The 19866-nt window shown below is 39.3% G+C and overlaps 1 protein-coding gene across 1 annotated transcript in view; it reads right to left on the bottom strand.

Moving 5' to 3' along the window:
• Nucleotides 1-1034: 1034 nt before the first annotated feature.
• The window catches only part of gstcd (glutathione S-transferase, C-terminal domain containing), a 41416-nt gene continuing 22584 nt past the window's right edge, over nucleotides 1035-19866 (bottom strand). The window contains exons 5-11 of the mRNA XM_086032322.1: nucleotides 17347-17462; nucleotides 17069-17113; nucleotides 16873-17001; nucleotides 7567-7700; nucleotides 5143-5173; nucleotides 2604-2673; nucleotides 1035-1290 (exon numbers count right to left, since the gene is read on the bottom strand). Of these exons, the coding sequence (XP_085888448.1) occupies nucleotides 1136-1290; nucleotides 2604-2673; nucleotides 5143-5173; nucleotides 7567-7700; nucleotides 16873-17001; nucleotides 17069-17113; nucleotides 17347-17462 (680 nt within the window). The 3' untranslated portion in view covers nucleotides 1035-1135. The remainder of the gene's footprint in view (nucleotides 1291-2603; nucleotides 2674-5142; nucleotides 5174-7566; nucleotides 7701-16872; nucleotides 17002-17068; nucleotides 17114-17346; nucleotides 17463-19866) is intronic.

Genomic DNA, 19866 nt, shown 5'->3' on the forward strand with positions numbered 1-19866 from the left:
TCAAAACGGTTGGTCACCCCTGCACCAGTACAATGCGGGGCTCCCTCCCGCTGAAAAAAAATCTTTTCCTCAGAGATGTGTATATGTAATGACATTTTTGGCGTTGATATCCAATAAAATGCATGTATCTTTAAATTTTTGTGGGTTTCAATCATTTTTTCAAGCAATAAGAAAAAAAACCCTGACAAGCTGAAAAGATACATACATTCTCCACTATTAAAGCGGGGAAAGAAAAGGACGACAGTGAGTGTCAGTAATGGAACTGAAAGGTTCTCCTGGCTGACACTCGCTCCAGTCATTTGAAACATATGACACGTGTGACTATAAATCCAGAAATGCCATTTGCATATAATGAGACATCTCATCACCGGGCCAGAGTCAATACGCATTGTGATTTATTCAACCAACCAACGTAATTCATCAACTCGCCGGCCCAAAGTGGGCTGATTGACATTTCTGGTGCAAACCTCATTACAATGAATATTTGTGAAACTCCAAATCAGTGCCACGCGTCCCCGGGCATCACATACTGGTTATTTTGGATCAGCACTTGATTTCAACTCTCACAGGGAAAAATGAGGAAATATTGTTGCTATTTGGGTGAATACTTCCTTTATAATGAAGCCTCGAGGGGGAGGAGAAATGTTTTGGGGTCTTTTTATATTTTGAGATCCAGCAAACAATAGATGATAAACAAAAATTGCATCCCAATTAACCTAATTTATACAGACCAGGCTAAAAATACACTATGTAATTCAAATAATTTTAACGTATGAATTTCAAAACAATTTTCCCCATTAGAAAGAATGTTAGTTAATGCTTATTGTGATCCTGGAGTCTTGCATTTGCTTACTTCACATATACAGATGTTGGTTAGGTAGCATGGTTTGGCAAAAACTACGACATCAATTCCCGGTAGATTTCAAATTCGATTTCAAAACCAAATGGAGGAAAAACTATTTTTCATTTTTTTGCCCAATAAATGTTTCAACTGATTGAATATTTGGATAAGACACAAATGAAACATGGCAGCATTAAGAACAAGCCTCCATCTTTATTAATCCAAATATGACGACCGTGTCTCTCATTAACATAAAAAAAGCAAATCAAGTTTCCATTTGACACTCTCACACGCTTAGTGAGGGCCATCTTCAACACTGGGCCTTCCTACCAGCATGTTGTTCTTTGGTGAGCATGTCTCCGGCTCCATGGTCATCACCTGCACCTGGTAGCCATGTGATTCCGCGCCCCACGACCGGTCCAAGTCTACTAGGCCCATGCACTGCTTCCCTGCCATATAATAAACACAAATGAGTGCATTTAAAATTGTTTTTAAATAATGTGCATTGGCTAACACACAGGAATCTATTTTTCTGACGATTCTACTTGACTTACATTTAAACATATAAATGTGAAAGTGTAGTTGGAATTGCCGACGGGCGCCCCTTTAAAATTAGGTTAACCGGCCTACAGTTGTTACTATTTTTCTCAGACTGCTGACGGACGACGAATAACGGACACTCAATTTGTAGTAAAATGCTCAGCTCTGCCTACTACTGTTGGGCCAATGTCGAGTATGGCTTTAGTTACTATGGTGACAAGGGGTGGAGCTAGGAGGAAGTAGCTTCTGCAGGTACAAATGAAACTTGACTTTATACAGATCTCATCGTCTGGATCGAATCTGCAGATATTTAGCGAATTTTGGCTATTCATGGGCCGGGCCGGTCCAAACCCCCTGCGAAGAGCGGGATCAACTGTACAGTAAATGTACAACTTCTTTAAATATATTGGTCCATCTTCTGATTGGATCAGAGATCGGTTATCGTTTTTTTTTTCTAAAACTCGCTGATCAGTGATCGGCTCCTAAATCTTCATTGTGTAAAACCTAAATGAAACACTGCATGGCATAGGATCGCAAAGCATAATGTAACTCATAATAACAATAATCTTACATCTTTTAGTGCTAAAGTTTGTTAGATTGCTTAAAATGTTTGCATTTACCGGTAACTGAAATATATCTAGTACTTATTTTATTAGCATTTTACACGTAAAATGGTTAAACTTTAATTAATTTTATAAGTACTATGTTTTTTTAAACAATGATTCATTGATTTTCATTCGGCAGTATGCGTTTTTCTTGGTGACCATGTTAAATGTAACTGGGTGATATTAGTTAGTTGCTATCCAAAGTTGGAGACAATGAAACTCTTGTGAATGCACACTAAGAGTGTTTTTGTCGTCAATAAAAGATGGCTACCTGCCAAAATAACAGTTGTGTGTTTGGGGACTACGAAGACAAGAGTTCAGAAAAATGCTCATGGACTTCAGAGATTACCTTCAGTCAATCATGGCGGAAACAGTAGTCGTCAGGCCATGTAAAACAATCCTGCTCCCCTCTACATGAACAAATGCTGTACAGTGACACTGGGACAAATCTGACAGCACTCAAGTGGCAGCTGTTCGCCGCAGCTGCCTCACGGCGTCGGTATCGACCCGTAAAGCGAGGTCACTGAATGTGTCCTTTTGTGTAGTCCCAATAGAGCGGAACTGTGCGAGCGTCAGAGTATTAAAGTTGGATGGTGTCAACATGTCGTAGGCGGTACCTATGAGTCGCCTCTCAGGAGGAAGCTGGGGAGCAGTTTGGTCGGCGAAGCGGCACAACATCATGTGTTCCTGAAAAAAAACAACCAAAAAAAATCCACTACATTACACTTATTTGTATTCAATATGAAAGCAAAACGGATGAAATGGTCAAAACACAAGGGCCAGTACACCTGCAGGAAGTCATCCTTGGAAGAAAATAGAGTTGGTCCCACTTTGCAACTTAACAATTTCCTCTCTTGTGGGAGGATTTTTGACATGATTTTGGAGGTCTGTGTGAAGATTTTTGTCCAGTTCTACAGAGGCGACGCCTTCAGATACCCACTAAAAACCACGTCGATCCGTGATGTCTTGTTTTTGAAATATAGAAATATATACTGGGTAAAAATGTTTTAAAAAATCTGAAGAAAAAATGAACTTCCAACCGCTGCCATAGAAAGATATCTCTCTAACCTACATAGAGAATCCACCTATCTAACCTACTTACCTACCTACTTAGATGCCTGCCTGCCTACCTACCTACCTACCTACCTACCTAATTTACCTATGCATCTAACCAATAGTGGGGTGTTCAAAGGCCAGGTTTGTGTGATTTGAAAATTGTAAAACAGATCAACCATTTCAAAACTTTAACCACATGTGACTTATTCCCTGTTCAACTCAATTGAAAAAATAAATACATCTTTTGAGATGGGACGTAAATGCAAACAACTGAGATTATGCAGTTGCATTAGTGCACACAAGCTCCTAAAATGCGGGATGTGGCAGTGTTCAGAATAAACTAATCACATTCAAACGCATGTTATATAAGACAGCAAACACCTTTCCTGGTGGAACCAAATTGGAGCTTTTTGGCCATAATTACAAAAGTTATGTTCAGCACATACACTGCTCACCACTCGAACATCATACATACAGTGAAGCATGGTGCATCAGCTGCAAGTGGGGCCTTAATCAATGTGGAGACAATTATGAACCATTCCACATACCGGTCAGTGTTAGCACAAAACCTTCAAGCTTCTGCTAGAAAGCAAAAAAGTCAAGAAAAGCCTACTAGAACAACTGAACGTGGGGTTAATCAGAGAGACTTTAAATGGAGGAATGTGTGCGCTGACTACTATTTAAACTTCAGTTTGAATGTGAATACTTTAAGCGGAAGTCAACCCAAACATAGTTTTTTCAAGAATATGTTTCCAGCAGGCCCACTAGTTGAACATGACATCACAACTGCTTACAACGACCAATCACGGCTCAGATTCAGAAAATAGGTCAGCCGTGATTGGTCGTTGTGAGCAGTTGTGATGTCATTTTCAGTTGACAGAAGACAAAATGGCCACACCCAGAGATGGCCAAAAACAAGTGCATTTTGCTGCTTAACTTATTTAATGGGCCAAACAGAGCTTTTGCTCGCTTCCAGGTCCTCAAACCTAGAATGTCGTTAAACTGCCTCAAAATTAATCAGAATGCCGTGTTTCAACTAGTGGGCCTGCTGGGAACATATTCTTGGAAAAAAATATGTTTGGGTTGAATTCCGCTTTAATTCTGAACATCACCACATCAGCCACTTCCCCAGTTAGAAGAGGGTGTGCACACATTATTTCAAGATTTTTAAGGTGACAGGTAACAATGGTGGAAACAAAAATTTGAGAGGGGGATGTAGTGAGGAGCGGGGTTATAATAGTTTTGCAATTGTAGCTAGTTAACGTTAGTTTTCTTTTCATTTTTTTCAGTTTTGTTTTCTTTTTTTTTTTAAATTCAATTCGTTTTTAATTTAGTGAGTATTACTGTGCTTTGTTTCAGTTTAGTTTTTAATGGTTTTATTAGTTTATTTAAAGATAAAAAAAAAAACTCACGGCAAGTATTGTGTAGTAAAAAATTCAAAAATATTATTTTAAAAACAACCATACACAAATCAAATAAAGGTACTGTAAAAAAGTCCACAGATTTTGAAGTACAGTAAATGCAGCGCATAATACTGCTTCTCAAGTTAGACGCTAATCTTAAGCCTGGATGGTTTCACTTTGCATCCCTTGTTTGCCAAGTGGCCAACTTCAAAAAGTGGATTCGTGGCTTGAATTCCTGTGTAAAAGATAGCAGCCCCAACACAACCTTCGTCCTTCATATGCATCGTCAAAAAGGATGTCATTTCTCATTACCGCAGGCCTCGGCTGCTAATTAACGTTCTACCTCAGCAAGTTCCAGCAGCAAAAATATGTCTCTCCGTACAGCGCTTGCAAGTCAGAGGCGGTTCTGTGTTGCGACACGAGGGTGCCGTGGCGAGCACCTGTGGCTACGTCTTTTCCACAGATTAGTGCCCGGAGGCGCTGACAGGGGCTATTCATCATCATGTGAAAGGGGCCTCGCTCAGCACAGAGAGAGAGAGCCTCACCGGTGGTGGAGCTTCATTTATTTGGGCAGGAGTGTAACATTATAAAGCCAGAAAAGTAGTTGGGCAGGGTGTAGTTAATATTCTACTCCAGTGAAAATGAATGACAAATCCAACGACGGGGGCAGGAAACATCACTCCATCTTAACACCTACCTTATAAATCAGCGTCTCCTGGAACTTTTTGCTGGAAAAAAACAAGAGGAAGTTGAAGACGTTAGTGGAGTCAATGTTTGAGACGATAAGTTTGGATTCATACTAGAGATGCACTGCAAATTCACTGAGAGTTTTTGGTTGAAAAAGGCCCAAAAGTGCATTTTCGGTTTTTGGATTAAAATTGCACAAAAAGTGCATTTTCGGATTTCGGCTGGAAAACAAGCCCAATATTCCCCCGCAGCGATGGAAAGCCATTGGCCCGGGGCGAGAAGGCAGCAGAAAGCGAGCAGTTCAGGGCATGATGCCCAATTGGGAATTTATTTTGTTTGTTAAATCTGATCTTTTTATTTTGTTATTCACATTACAATAATAAATGCAACTTCTATGTGAACGCAATGCGTCCGTGAAGTGACATGCATACACACAAAACACATGCAAGTACTGTAAATATGGCCCCAAGTGTAAGTCTGAATTCTGACGCATTTGTGGCAATTTCAAGGCGTTTGTGTTTGAACAGACCAGTACATCAATATATTTATCAGTTGTAAAGCATCTTCTTTTCCCCACTGACTGTTTTCTGCTCCTTGGACTGCAATTGCTATTCATGCCTGTGAGATCACGTTTATCTGATTTACATACATCCACATAAGAAAGAGGCCTGGATCGTATTTGAATAAATTGGAATTATACTATTCACATTCACATAAAAAAAAAACAGATACTTGACACATTGGGTGGGGGATGGAATTGACCTAAAATATGAACATAGCCTTAGACAAATTTGGTAAAGAGCAGAAAATAATCCAGCCGAGGATTATTTTTTCTTAAGGTTATATAATTTCTTTATGTGTTTCAATTTTCAGCCTTGGTTTCCTCTTTTCCGTTTTGGCCAAGAATTTTCATTTTTGTGCGTCCTAATTTATGCTGCAAGGCCCAAGGGACACAATTCACATTTTTGTTTTGTTCTCAAGTGGCTCAATTGGGATATGTGTGGTCGTAGCATTTAAAAAAAGAAAAATGTACACAGTAGCAGGGGGAAAAAATTGAGTAACTGACGTCTACATTAAAAAAATATACAATTACCCGTATTAAAAACACCAACGGTAAACCTAAACTAGAGTGAAGGCATTAATAATTTTATGCAACATTATTAAATAAGCAAAATCACTGCAGTGGAGTAATGTGGTGGTTACCCTCATTTCCTGTATATCAATGAGGGGAAGAGTCACCCCAGACCAACTCAACGCTATGCGACGGTTAATATTTCTATTATTTATGTATTACTGTTTACTTCTGGGTTATCACTGCCCAGTCCTGACACAGTCTTGCAAAGTTATTTATGTGCAACTTGGGTGTCTGCAAAGGCGGGTTGTTTGTTGTGTCAGTGTAAACACTTGGGTCCGATATGACCCCCCACCCCCACCCCCTCAGACCTCAGGGAGGAATGGACAGTTTGTGATGGTTCCACATGTTTGCGGCGAATTAAAAAAACAAACACTGTTCGTGTTAAGCGGAAAGTCTTCAAATGAACTCAAAGAAGAAGGGCCTTTTCACAGATCATAAAAAAGGTGTGTGTGAAGTGTCTGGAATGTCTACACCTGCAGAATACAGAGAAGGGATGCCTGAAGGTGACCTGGGGGTAAGAAAACAGTACCAGAAAAAAAAGAAATAAATAAAATTATATATATAAAAGTGAGATTGAGTCCGGCAGGTGCGGTGAAGTGTTTTAATCAGTCTTTCAAATCATATGAGCTTTTCATCTATGGGGGTTAAAGGTAAAGAGGATGATTTTTTTTTTTTTTTTGCCACAACAAATCAGGATAGCTCATAAAACTCAGTGATTGAGAATCTTAAGAAAGCTAGTGCAAACTTTCTCTTCCAAGGGCTGCATACATAAAAAAATATGGATGCAAAGCCCACTTTGAAAATGTCAACCTTTACTTGATTAAACATTTTAAAATCAATTCATCAGTGTTGACAAAGATAAGTGAAGAGTTTATATATTGCTTTTATAAATACGAGGGGTATATGAAAGGTTTTAACAGCTAGCTCATAAAGAAAAAAGTAAAGGATTTTTGGGTGGCCAACGGCCTTATATCCCAATAGAATAGATCCGCCCCTGATGTGAGCAGCATCAGAATCTCCACAGTCCACACGCGATCTGTACTCAGTTGAGCTTGACAAGGAACAGACAGTGGACCAAACAATTGTGACACATGCCATTTGCTACTGTAAATGAAGTATGTTTATCGTTGCCTAAGGTAATTTTTACTTTGAAAATTTAGCTTGGAACCCCAATTGTTTGAAAAAGGGGTTATGTAAACTGAGGTTTCACTGCACCTGCAAATTTCTAAGACCAAAACAAGCACTTCCCATGTAAAATATGGAAATCCTCAGGCACGGCAGCTGCCGGCAGGCACAAACCTCCTCGGGAAGGTGAACTTTACGGCGTTCTGGATGAAGCCATAGCAACAGGGGCTGATGACAAAGGCGGCGCCTGCCTGAATGCAGTGCTCCATCACCATGTCTGTCGCCACGCCGCACGCGTGGAGGGCGACCTGCCGCAAACACAAAAACAATGCAATTAAAGTGTCGACCTTGAATGCAGGCGATGAGGCATGGCTACTTGTGGAGCCCCAGAGTGCTGTAACCTAGGCATGGTGGTGAATCGTAATATGAGCGATGAAACTGAAGAAGGTATATTGAAAGCGGACACAGATTAGCTTCCGATAAGCAGCAATTACATTGACTGTTCAGTGAATTTGTTGATGTGCTAGGGGGGCCTGGAGAGGGGAGTATTTGTTAGTGATGTGTTCAAGGCACACATTTTACTTTAGGAAAATCTCATGACCGCACACCAAATAAAAATGTCACAAAACTCCGGAATAATGATGCTCCTGTCTCAATTTCGTCATTTTGCTATATTACAGATTTATTCCAAAATAGATTGGAACTTTCCTCTTCAGTTCCTTCTTGGTCCATTTCCCCTTCAGTTTTATGTTCAGCAAGTAAAATGCATGCTCGGTCGGATTCAGGTCAGGTGATTGACTTAGCCATTGCACAACATTCCACTTCTTTGCCTTAAAAAAAAATCCACTGGTTGCTTTCGCAGTATGCTTTGGGTAATTGTCTATCTGCACTGTGAAGTGCTGCCTAAGGTGTTATGAAGTATTTGGCTAAATGTGAGCAGATGATATTGCCCAAACACTAAGACTAAAGATCATCCAACGGCTTTCGTCAGCAATCAATGCCCAGACTCAGTCTGTAATCCTCACAGTATTTCCCCCCAAAAAGGTACAAATGGCAGTTTTACATAATTTTCCATTTTTAAAAAAAAAAAAAGCAAAAAGTAGCAATATATGCTCTTTGTTGGACAGTTATAAAACAATACATCAATTTTCAATGATCTATTTTTCAAGTAAAATAATTTAAAGTAATATTTTAGATAAATTAATTTAGTATAAAGTAATAAGTAATTTTTTGAAAACTATTTTTTTCAGTTTGGTTCCACATCAAAAAGTAAAAAGAGTAGGTGAATCTTTTATTTTTGTATACCTAAGCCAATTCAATTACATGGAACCAGCTGACAAAAACATACATATATTCAGCAAAGTGGTAATTGTTTTTTACCAGTTTATTTACAAAATATTTAATATTAAGTAAGGTTCTATAAGCATATGCCACTTGTCCCACCCCAACCCCAATTCTCTGCAGCTAGTCACCATGGTAACTAAAGCCACACTTAGCAGTGGACCTGTAGTACAGGGTGGGTGGGGTGAGCAGTGTATTCATTTAATGAGACAGGACCACCCCATCAAAACAGGCCAACGCCAGCTTTAATTGTGATCCTTAGGGTATTTTGACGAAAGCATTTCACAGACGTGTTTACTAAGACATCTCAGAATTTGCTTAAATTGGGGGGGAACAAGATGTTGAAAATATGTTTCTTGACATTGAATAGAAAACAGATCTGATGTCTAATTGTGTTTAGTGTAATTTTCCAGAAGCAAGACAGTACACCCCAGAAAATCCTATGAATATTTTTGTGAACCACAATTGACAATTGGCATTGCATCAGTATGAGTATTTCACAAAAGGTAGTTTGTACTCCAGGTGGTTCTTTTGTGCATTCTCTAAAAGAAAACCTGTGATTATCAATAGCTTATTTTCTTCCTGCACTGAAATTAGCCCCATTCCACTCACACAGCCACAAAAAGAAGCTTCCAAGAATGTGTCAGTCGGCGTCCGGGAGTCTGAAAACGACTGGAAGTTGTCTTGACAGCAATGCCAAGGAGCACAACTTTAGAGCCAGTGAGAGAACAACAGTGCAAACACCATGAACATGCCCAGAACCCACAAAGTCAAGCTTCAGCCAAGCCTCTTTCATGCAAAGAGCCCACAAAATCGGCACAAGTAGAGTTTTTCCTGTCCAAAATTGAGGCGAAGGTGATACCATTCTGAGCATCTGCACGAGTGCAATTATCATGCCCCCCACTGCCTCAAACAAACATTTTTTAAAATATTTTATATTATACAGTACAGTACAATACAGTACAGTACAGTATTTACATGTGTTCTATAGTTATTTATTGTTTTTTGTGAAATCCTATTTTACTAAAATACAAAATAAAAATACAGGAACCTTGTTCGATATCAAATTGTATAATCTTCAATACACACTGTGTGGCCTCGTTAAATGGTAGTATTAACAGTAACACCTGTTTTCTGAAGCTGAGCCATTAATGGTCGTTATCTGAGCCCGGAGCAACTTTGATACGATCTTCAGTCGACAGAAGTGACAAAATGGCTGCCCCCTGAGCTAGCTATAAACGAGTGGATTTCTCATATTCCACAAACACAGAATTAATCAGAATGCCATGTTTAGACTAGTGGGCCTGCATAGAACATATTCTGGGGAAAAATATGTTTGGGTTGACTTGGGTTGAGTAGTGGTAGTACTACCACTACTACTAAAAGTATGTCTTTGCGACAGTGCCTCTCCTCTAAATTTGGATGCAAAGTGACCAGAGGTCAGCTGCCAAAGGAAGTAAATAAAACTGAGTTAAACTAAATTATTTTTCTTACCACTTTATAACATTTAAACTAATCTCCATAGTTAACACTTTGACAGCCCTAGTTTTTAATAAACGTGAGTTTGCTCACTAATGCCTCCATAATCCGTAGTAGATGCTACAATATGTTAGCATACCACAACAGGACATGCGTGTAGCGTTCGATCAGACGCACATGGATTCTGTGTTTGCTAACTACAGCTACCTTCCAGAAACGACTGTCCCAATATGAGAAATGACATTTTTAGATGCTCGTTTATCACCGCAGTGCTGCTATGAAAGGGAGATTTACATCGTTTTAAGTAATTTTGAGAAAAGACTGTCCCAATATGAGAAATGACATTTTTAGATGCTCGTTTATCACCGCAGTGCTGCTATGAAAGGGAGATTTACATCGTTTTAAGTAATTTTGAGAAATTCCCCCTGGACTTTCGGACTCTGTTGCTAACGCTAACACGGATTTGCCCGGACACTGATTACCCACAATGCTTCTGTTTACATCACGGATGACCCGGATTACCACTACTGCGCATGTGCGTTGCAGACAGGCATGAGATATGAGAGCGGTTATAGTTAACATGGCGTTGCGAATCGAAAACAGTTGAGTAGATGTCATAATCATGCCAAACAAAAGGACAACATTAAATCACAATGTTCCTTTGCCACTTGGGAAAAGCAATGCTTTGTCAACAGACAACATTACTTTTTTCTACTAATGCCGGGCAGATTATAATCTGGTCCTTGACAGGATTATCTAATAAAATAAGAATATACTGTATACGCTGTAATTAAATTAAACAAAAGAATTGTCATGTGATGGTCAGTTCATTCAAGTTGGAAAAAGCTCAGGCAAACCAGCTGGCTATAAATGTGTGGAGGCACAAATATTCTTACGAGGCACTAAAACAACACCCACGTGCTTGGAGAGGAATAATGTGTGTATTTTACTGCCCACTAAGCGGAACAAGTGCAGAATAAAAGCCACAGTATTTCAAATTAAGGCAAGTGGATGGTGAATGTTCCAGGCTGAGCTATGACACTTTGAAGGTCTCCGTCCTGACCAATGAACACAAACAGCAGATGGTCAAACAAGATGGCACATAACGAGGATTGCGTGAGAATACAAAACATCCATCTGTGCCAGTGAGGGAACTTAAAAAGTTAAATACATTTTCAAATGACCTCAAAAAAGTCCAAAAGTCCAAAAAAGCCCCGGAAGTCATACAATACGGGATTCGATCAAGATCCATCAGTTTAGTAAGTGTCAAAGGTTTAACTATGCCTGTTTTTCTTTTTTGGCTTGTATTTTTTTATACCTCAAGAAGGAGTACTAAAAAACATAAAAAGACAAGCAGAACAATACACACCAGAAGAAATAAGCACACTCACATAGAAAGCAGTAGAAGACCTATGAGTTCCCATTTAGAATGTATTTTCACTTGTGTTGATCGTTGAATTTCACTTGTCAGTTAGAGTAGCAGATCTATGCATGTGGCGCAGGCACTGGATAATAGGGCTGGTTGATTATGAAGAAAATATTAATCACGATTATTTTTGGTAATAAGTAAAATCACGATTATTTAAACGATCACTTATTTTGGTACAAAAGAAATTGTTTAAACGTAAAAAATATAAAGACAAATCAATGTAAGTAAGTTCCTTTTGGACCAAACAAAATTGATCAAATTTATTATTATAAAATTTTTAAAAGGTGTAAACGTATAAATTCAAGTATGATTCATTTGTGTAAACAAACAGTGGTTTGGTTATGAATGATTATTAATAATCGTTTTTACGATTATGCCAATTTTGTAATCGTGGAGTGTAATAATCGTAGTTGTAATTTCATTTCCATTAATTGCACAGCCCTACCCGATACATCGCCAAAAACAGGGAAAAATTCATTAGTAATTGATGCCTCCAGTAAAAAAAAGTTTATAATTGCTTGCAGATGTCACAAGATGGTGGAAAAGCTCTGATTTTGACTAATTGAAGCTCCTCAATTTACTTCAACATAGTTCCTTGCCACCAAGATGCCACAACATGGCTCAAAGAAATATGTTTATTGCTTTTGCATCAGCAAAAAACAGAGGATATCTGTGAATTGTTGAATTTATGAATATGTGAGTTATCAGAAGCCAACGCTGTTAGCTGTCGCTAATGTGTGTTGCCAACACTGCAGCTCTGCTTACCCTTTGGCTTGGGTATGAATGTGCTCAGTGTGGCGGCAATATTATGGAAATTAGATTATAATGTTCTCGATCACTGACATATTTTTGGAAGGAGGCATTTTATTAAAGATTTACTTGTTCAATTTTAAGCTTGATGGGTGGGCAGGCACTCCAGAGAACTATTTGTACAAAAACTATTAAAAAGTACATTTTCATTAATATGTTCCTTTTGCAAAAACATTTGTTCAGTTAATAAAGGTTTTGCAAGTCTGACCCTGGATTACCTTGTTTCCTTGATTTCGATAATTATAATAATTTCAAAACTTTAACAAACACAATTGGATGATTTTCGACCTTCCATCCTACTGCCTTTCGAGACGCAATGTAAGACTAAAACTATGAAAAAAGGCAAATTTGTTGTAAATATGTTGCATGCATGTGCATCTGCATAGGCCACTTATCATATATATAAACACTCGCTTAATGAACTGTTTGCATATAAAAACCCTGACGAGGAAGAAGGTAAGGATGGTGAGGTCGGCTCTGCAATCACAAACAGACAATTCACAACAGAGAATTCCTACTGAACCTTGGCCTCATGTTCTATCTCCACCAGACTGTAGACAACGCACACACACTGCACGTATGTGAAGAGCATACAAACGTTCTAAGACATCTTTCTCAGTCATCAAACCAGTAACGTGTGGCCAAAGGCCTTATGTTTTAAATTTATGCACTTGGCCGCAGATCTTTCCGCCGAACAATCGCACACTTGCAGAGCTGCAGTCTTGGCAGCGATGTCGCTGTGGAAAATGTGTATGTGATAAATGCAGATGCAAGACAAATGGTGGCCAGCTTGCCTGCATAAAAGCTGATTTGCCTAGCAACCACATTAACTCCAACCACAATTAAAAAACAGTTTGCTTTACTGACATCACAACAGTCCATCAATTTTCTATAAGGTTTGTTGTTGGATGAGCTTCAGCTCGAGCCAATTCCAGCTTGCTTTGGGTGAGATGTGCTGTATACCGCGGACTGCTTGCCTGTCAATCAGAGTGCGCATACCGTATGGGCGGTACACTAACAACCAGAGTTGGCATTTTTGAGACTTGTGACTTGCTTGCCAAAAACTTGTGACCGATTTGACTTAACTTTGAACTTGGTATCCAAGCGATTTAACTTGACTTAAGCTTGAATTACATTTCTAGGAAGGAAAGCAAGAAAGAAAGGTAAAGAGGGTTTTGTGTTTCATTTGTACCAACCTGGCAACCCAGTCAGCATCACTTGTTGTTCGTGTGAAGTGGCGATCTAAACATCAACGGCAACGTGAGCAACTCCGAGGATTGTTAAATTGAATTAATGTATTATTTTGTGGATGATGTTGGCACAAATAGGATGCCAAAACGCATGGTTTGCACTAGGGTTAGACCGATATGCTTTTTTCAGGGCCGATACCGATACCGATCATTAGTAGTCAAGGCGGCTGATAACCGATATTTGAAGCCGATATCTATTTGTAGAAAAAAGGGGTAAAATGGTGTCAAATTTATGAAAAATAAAAACTTCAACACTTGACTTAGTTTAAATGCCTTTAAGTCCATGTTTATTAAACAACTTTAGTGATTTACAAGATGTTAAAGCTTTTCTAGATCTTAAAAAATAGACAACTTTGTTTTAAGTCTCACAAAAAAGTGCAAGGAGCTCCCAGGCTCAGCTGCATGTCTAACAAATATCTCCTTACAGTAAATAGTTTTCTAAAAATCCACTATAACTGAAATGTTTCTTTCACACATCTTTGTTTTAAAGTTCAAAAACATAAAAGTGAATCCTCAATGCAGCTACTAGCCAGAAAAATAAGCATGTTTCCAAGACCGGACTTTCACATGCAGTACTTTGCCGTCAATTTTAGCACCATGTACAGCACTTGGAGCAGTGGTTGTTTTAAAGTGCTCTATAAATAAAGTTGATTTTAGCTTTTCATTACGTGGCTTACACACAGACACGCACACACTGGCACTCACGCACGTCTTACTTTTCTCACCATTTCCCGATATTATCAGCAACTTCTCTCAGGAGCCATGTCATTCACAAAGCAAATGAACTGTTGTGACATCGGGAGAGTGGTTAGCTTGAGCCGCAAGGCAGCTTACTGTGGCGAGCAGAACTGCCCTTTGTGTTTATATGACATAGAAGGGCTCATAGTAATGTTACAAGTGAGTTATAGTAGACTGACATTTACTAAAATTTCAGCAAAGTCTATTGCATTACCTTGAACTAGTAACTCGCCGACTCCCGTCGTGTATGTGCCTGGCTCGTCCAGGAGACACAGAGAGAGAGCGAGCAGGGAGCACACACGCAGCTTTACGCTGATTGGCTGTCACGCACTTCACAAGGAACCAATCAGATGGTGCTTTGGGCGGGCCAATCTGCCTGTGCAGGGCCAGTTGTGCAGCAAACAGAGAGAGAGAAGCACGCTGCAGCAAGCACGAATAAAGCAATTTTAAATTTATCGGCCTTAAAATAAAAAAAAAAAAAGGCTGATGCCGATAATCGCCAAAGTGCCAAATATCGGCCCTGATAATTGGCCCAGCCGATAATCAGTCCATCCCTAGTTTGCACCTCACGAAATGAAAACATAACAATACCGTCAAACTTCATTCGTCTTTACACAACAAGCAGGTCACACTGACCCATTAACAAATTTTGGTATGCCAAAGAAACAATCAAGAGACAGACTTATTTGATATTTTGTTGTCTTATCATTACCAGTCATTAACTATTTTTTGTCATGTCATGTCATGTCATCTTCCAAACCGCTTATCCTATACAGGGTCGCGGGGAGTTGCTGGAGCCTATCCCAGCCGTCAATGGGCGAAGGCAGACTACACCCCGAACTGGTCGCCAGCCAGTCGCAGGGCACACATAGACACTGTCACTGAGCGGGAATCGATCCCACGCTGCCCGCACACAACTCAGGCGTGTGTACCACTAGACTATCAGCGGACTAACTATTTTTTTTTTCACTTAAATAGAAATTGTTTTTAGGTTTTCCAGTGGTGAACTTCTTTTTGCACATCTATAACAGTTAAGAATGCTCAAAAACTAGATGTGTCCGTCATTAAAGCTCCAAAAGTTGCATTGTTTTTACCTCTTAACATTAACACTGCAATAAAGGTCACATGATGGTAACAGTTTAGCCCGGCAATGGAAGGGGTTATTTGTATTTCCAGAGGGACAAGTTTTTCAAATAAGCAAGGATTCTACGATACTTTACACCTGACACTCCTTCAGTCTTTATTTCTCGGGCCAAGCTGCCTCTCATCTCTTTAATAACAGTGGCATGCTATGCTTGACAGAAGAGGCTCGCGATTAAAGCGCCACTTCAGGAAATGAAAAGCTCTTGAGTGCTTTCGAACAGGAATGATCACTGGATGGCATTTTCACACATAACAGTGGAAAAACACATCTTCAGCAAAGGGATGTGAGGCAATTCGTCTCATGCATTGACACTTAGATGATTTGCATAATTATAATGACACTCAGTCAAGCAAGGACCTCCGCCAAGGACAAACAATCCTTATTTGGATCACCACCAAATTGTACTGCTTCACTGATACCCACCTCTTGCATTTGGCTGCAGCGGCATTAAGATTCATGTATTATTCATTGAGAAGTTAAAAAAAGGACCTCTTCTGTAATGTTAACAAAAGGATTTTTTTTTGGTTCTCCCCGTCTTGCCTGAGGAATTTTTAGTGGAAATAATAGTAGTGCTTAGTTGTAATAAGCAGATTTTGTGGATTCCTGCATGTCTGTTTGCCAGCAATTCAGCTCGCTAGCAGCCAAACAAACAATCCAACCAACCATTTTTTGCAGGTAGCTAGGAACAAAGTAACTAACTGACTGACAAAGTAACTAACCAACTTAAGTAATTTGGCAAAGTAACGACAAGTCGTGGCTTAGGTTGTGTGGAATATTGCTTGCTAGCAACCTAACTACCTAGCAGTCAAGTAAAGTATTAACTGACAAACAAATTAACTAACTACCAACTAAAGTAATTTTGCTAAGCAACAACAAGTAGTGCATAGTTTGTGTGGAATATTGTTTGCAGCAATCTGTTGTGAACACACATTAAGTACATAGTTATATACTGGAGGGTATATAATGGATTTGGAAAATAAATGTGCTCAACGTTATGATTGTTGTCTTGAATTGTCAAACAACTTCTGTGCTAGGTGATTCAATAAAAAGTGTTTTGACCGTGCAATGTGGCTTACTTAACTTATTCTACCAGTTAATGCTAAGCAATCTTCGCTCAATATTATTCCGTTAATCATACAATTTCCGAAGAAAATGACATCCATTCATCCATTTTCTGATCCGCTTATGAAGAAAATGACAAAAACAAAACAACAAAATATTAGTAGCATTAGTTTCTCAAAAAAACAAAAAGCATGACGGAATAAACAAAATGAAAAAACTATACTCACCCCTATTTGAAAGGGTCCACTGAAATAGTCCAAGTTGGCCTGAATAAAGCCAATGTTTTCTAGACCAAGCTCAACACTGCGACTGTGAGCCCTGATCAGAGATTCTTCCTTGTTTTCTATGAGGATGACCTGGAACAAAAATCGATATTTATTGGCCACTCACTGCTACCTATCCACAAAGCATATGTAACGTTACCTGGCACAGTGGGAGGGCGTGAGCCAGAACGAGGCCCACGTGGCCCTGGCAACACAAAAGAAGGAAGAGGGAAAGAAATTATGTACAATTATGCCATTAAATTGTATTATTGGCCCTCAAGTGGTACTATGACTTGCTCTGAGCAAATACTCTCCACCAGCTAAACAGTCAGTAACAAAAGACAATCACACTGAATAGAAAAGTGGGGGACACAGATAAGGCTGGATTGACAGAATGAAAACATAAAAAAATAAAAAATAAAATAAAATAAAAATCACCGTTCCACTGCAGAAATCCACCACAGTGTATCCTGGTTTGGCTAGCTGCGTCACCATGGCAACTAAATTATTCAGCTGTTGCCTCTTCCTAACTGTGCGGATGTCTGACATTTTCCCTGCAAGAGAGCACAAAAGGCCAATAAGCTGATGATCATTGATGTTACACAGTGTAAATCAAAAAGGGGGAAAAAATAATTGAAAAAAAGTATGTATGAATTCTTTCATTTCATGGACACTAGTGGAAAGAAATGTGTCCATTTGAATTATGTTGCTAACCAAAACAGCAGGACAGAGACACATAAAAAGCATCCCACATGAATTAAAAGTGCAGATTCTTGCCACATGCTGTAAACAAATACGAAATGATCATTATGTGTGGGCTTTACAGAAAGAGACTAGGGTGAGTTATGACTTACAACATTTGGTTAGCAGCACACATTACCGGAACGTAACTCTCTCTTAACTCCAGGATACCCTGTACTGATGCTAATGTTTTTTTTTTTGTTTTTTTTTTTACACAACTGAGGGTATGTGAACTGTCTGTATGTGAAACCTTTAAAAAGTGCAAGAAAAATCAAATCAAATCAAAACAAAAATAATTTTCCATGTCTATTCTGGATGATAAGGGAAAACTTGCAGCAATGTGCAGGTATATTCTTTCGGTTGGACAGCAACAAGTATGGCACTTTCATTACTGTTTGGTATAACAACAACAGCTACAACAGGCTCGTTTGAAGAAATGCTACAAATATAAAACATGAGGGGGAGGCTTCCTGAACCCCTGTGGACTGACTGCTTTCGCTTGCTATGTGAGAGAAATGAGCGGGAGGAAAATGGTCATTAAGTTCAATCACAAGTAACAAAAGAAGTGGAATACAAACAAAAACACACATTGAGTAAAAGCAGTGCAATGTAATACTTAATGCAGTCTGATGTAAGGGTAGTGTATTTACCACCAACAACATTACAGTCATTATCGTCATTAAAGAATCTGGAAGATTTGCAAATGTTCCTCTGTATCGACTGACTTCATTGCTCCTTAACCTGCCCCAGGTGTTTTATTACGAAAGCATTTTCTTCTCTGAACTTCCACAAGCTCCTTCCAATTGAAAAGAACATACGATTGATGACAAAGCGTTAGATTTCCGAGAAGCTTCCCTGACGCAGCCTACCCATTGCACGGTTTGTACATGAGTTAGGAGGAGGGAGGGGAGGAGGAAGGTCCATTAGCCCCAGCTACAGCTGCTGGCACTAAACCCTGAGTGCCTCCATTAGCCTTTGATTCTGCAGGACTGGCCAGGGATTTATCGGCGAGCTCCATCACCAGATTAGAATGTAAACAGCACGGAGACGAAGGGCCGCTCCAGCACAAGCTCTGCAGGATCCGACAGCTCCCGTCTCTCTCTCACTGGAAATGCTGGTGTTAACACAAGGAGGGCTGCATGAAGATTGAAGATTAGGCCATGCTCCAGTTGTATTTTGGATGGCACTGGTTTAGTTTGATGATAATTCTGGGAGAAAGTAAAATATTGTATGCTCCTTGAATTACGTATTTTGAAAAAAAAAAAAAGCGCATACACCCATGTGTATGCATATGCACATGCGCGCTCATTTGCATGCTTGTAACTCCCTCTGAAGCCGGTGTTAATCATACCATCCGCAGTCAGGGTTTCATGAAATAAAATTCTGAAATATTCAGAACCTAGTAAAAAGCAACATGTTAAAATGTCATTTTCTTTACTCTGGTTTTGCTAATCTTTTTACTTACCGATAGGTTGGTTCCTGCTTGCATTACAAGTGTGCTGGGCAAGATTGGTAAACGTGTGTTTTTTATTTCATGAAACCATGACTGTGGATGGCAAGATACACAATGACTTCTCGGCCATGTACCTGTAGGTTATTTGCTATGGTGTGTAAGTAATGATTTTGAGTCACATTGACTTTAAGAAACAAATGTTCTTTAATAGACAGATTAATCTTTAGCATTTACATCCAGGTCATTTGTGATTTTTTCTTTAAATATTTAACTAGCATAAATCTATTGTGGCAGAGTATCAATTGATCGAAGAATACTGCATCCATGTGAAAATGGCACGAAAGTCACAGGTATCAAAATCTTCCTCTTGATGTGGGGGTGGCCATGGAATATATTCCCAATCAGGACGCACCGCATCCGCTATGCTACCAAACAATAAAAATTAAAAAAAAAAAATTCAAAAAGGTAAAAATAAACGCTCAAATTCTCAATCTATCTGTGCGGCCTAGTATCAAATGGCCTGCAAACCAGTACGACACTGAGTTGAACCGTAGTATAGGATTATTAGCCTCCAAGAGAGCCCCCTCAACGTGCAACAGTTTCTGGTTCATGTTACACATTTTGCTGCCACAGTGGAAATATGCTCCTTACAAGTATCGCCACATAAGTGTCACCTGTCCAGTACTAAGAAATATGTTTGTGACAAAAAAAGATGCCATGCTTGACGAGGCTGTTTAAATGCGGTAACCCTACCAGTCATGCAA

This window comes from Filicampus tigris, chromosome 6 (genome assembly GCF_054856515.1).
Source record: "Filicampus tigris isolate MCC_2025a chromosome 6, RoL_Ftig_1.0, whole genome shotgun sequence".
Classification (NCBI taxonomy): Eukaryota; Metazoa; Chordata; class Actinopteri; order Syngnathiformes; family Syngnathidae; genus Filicampus; species Filicampus tigris.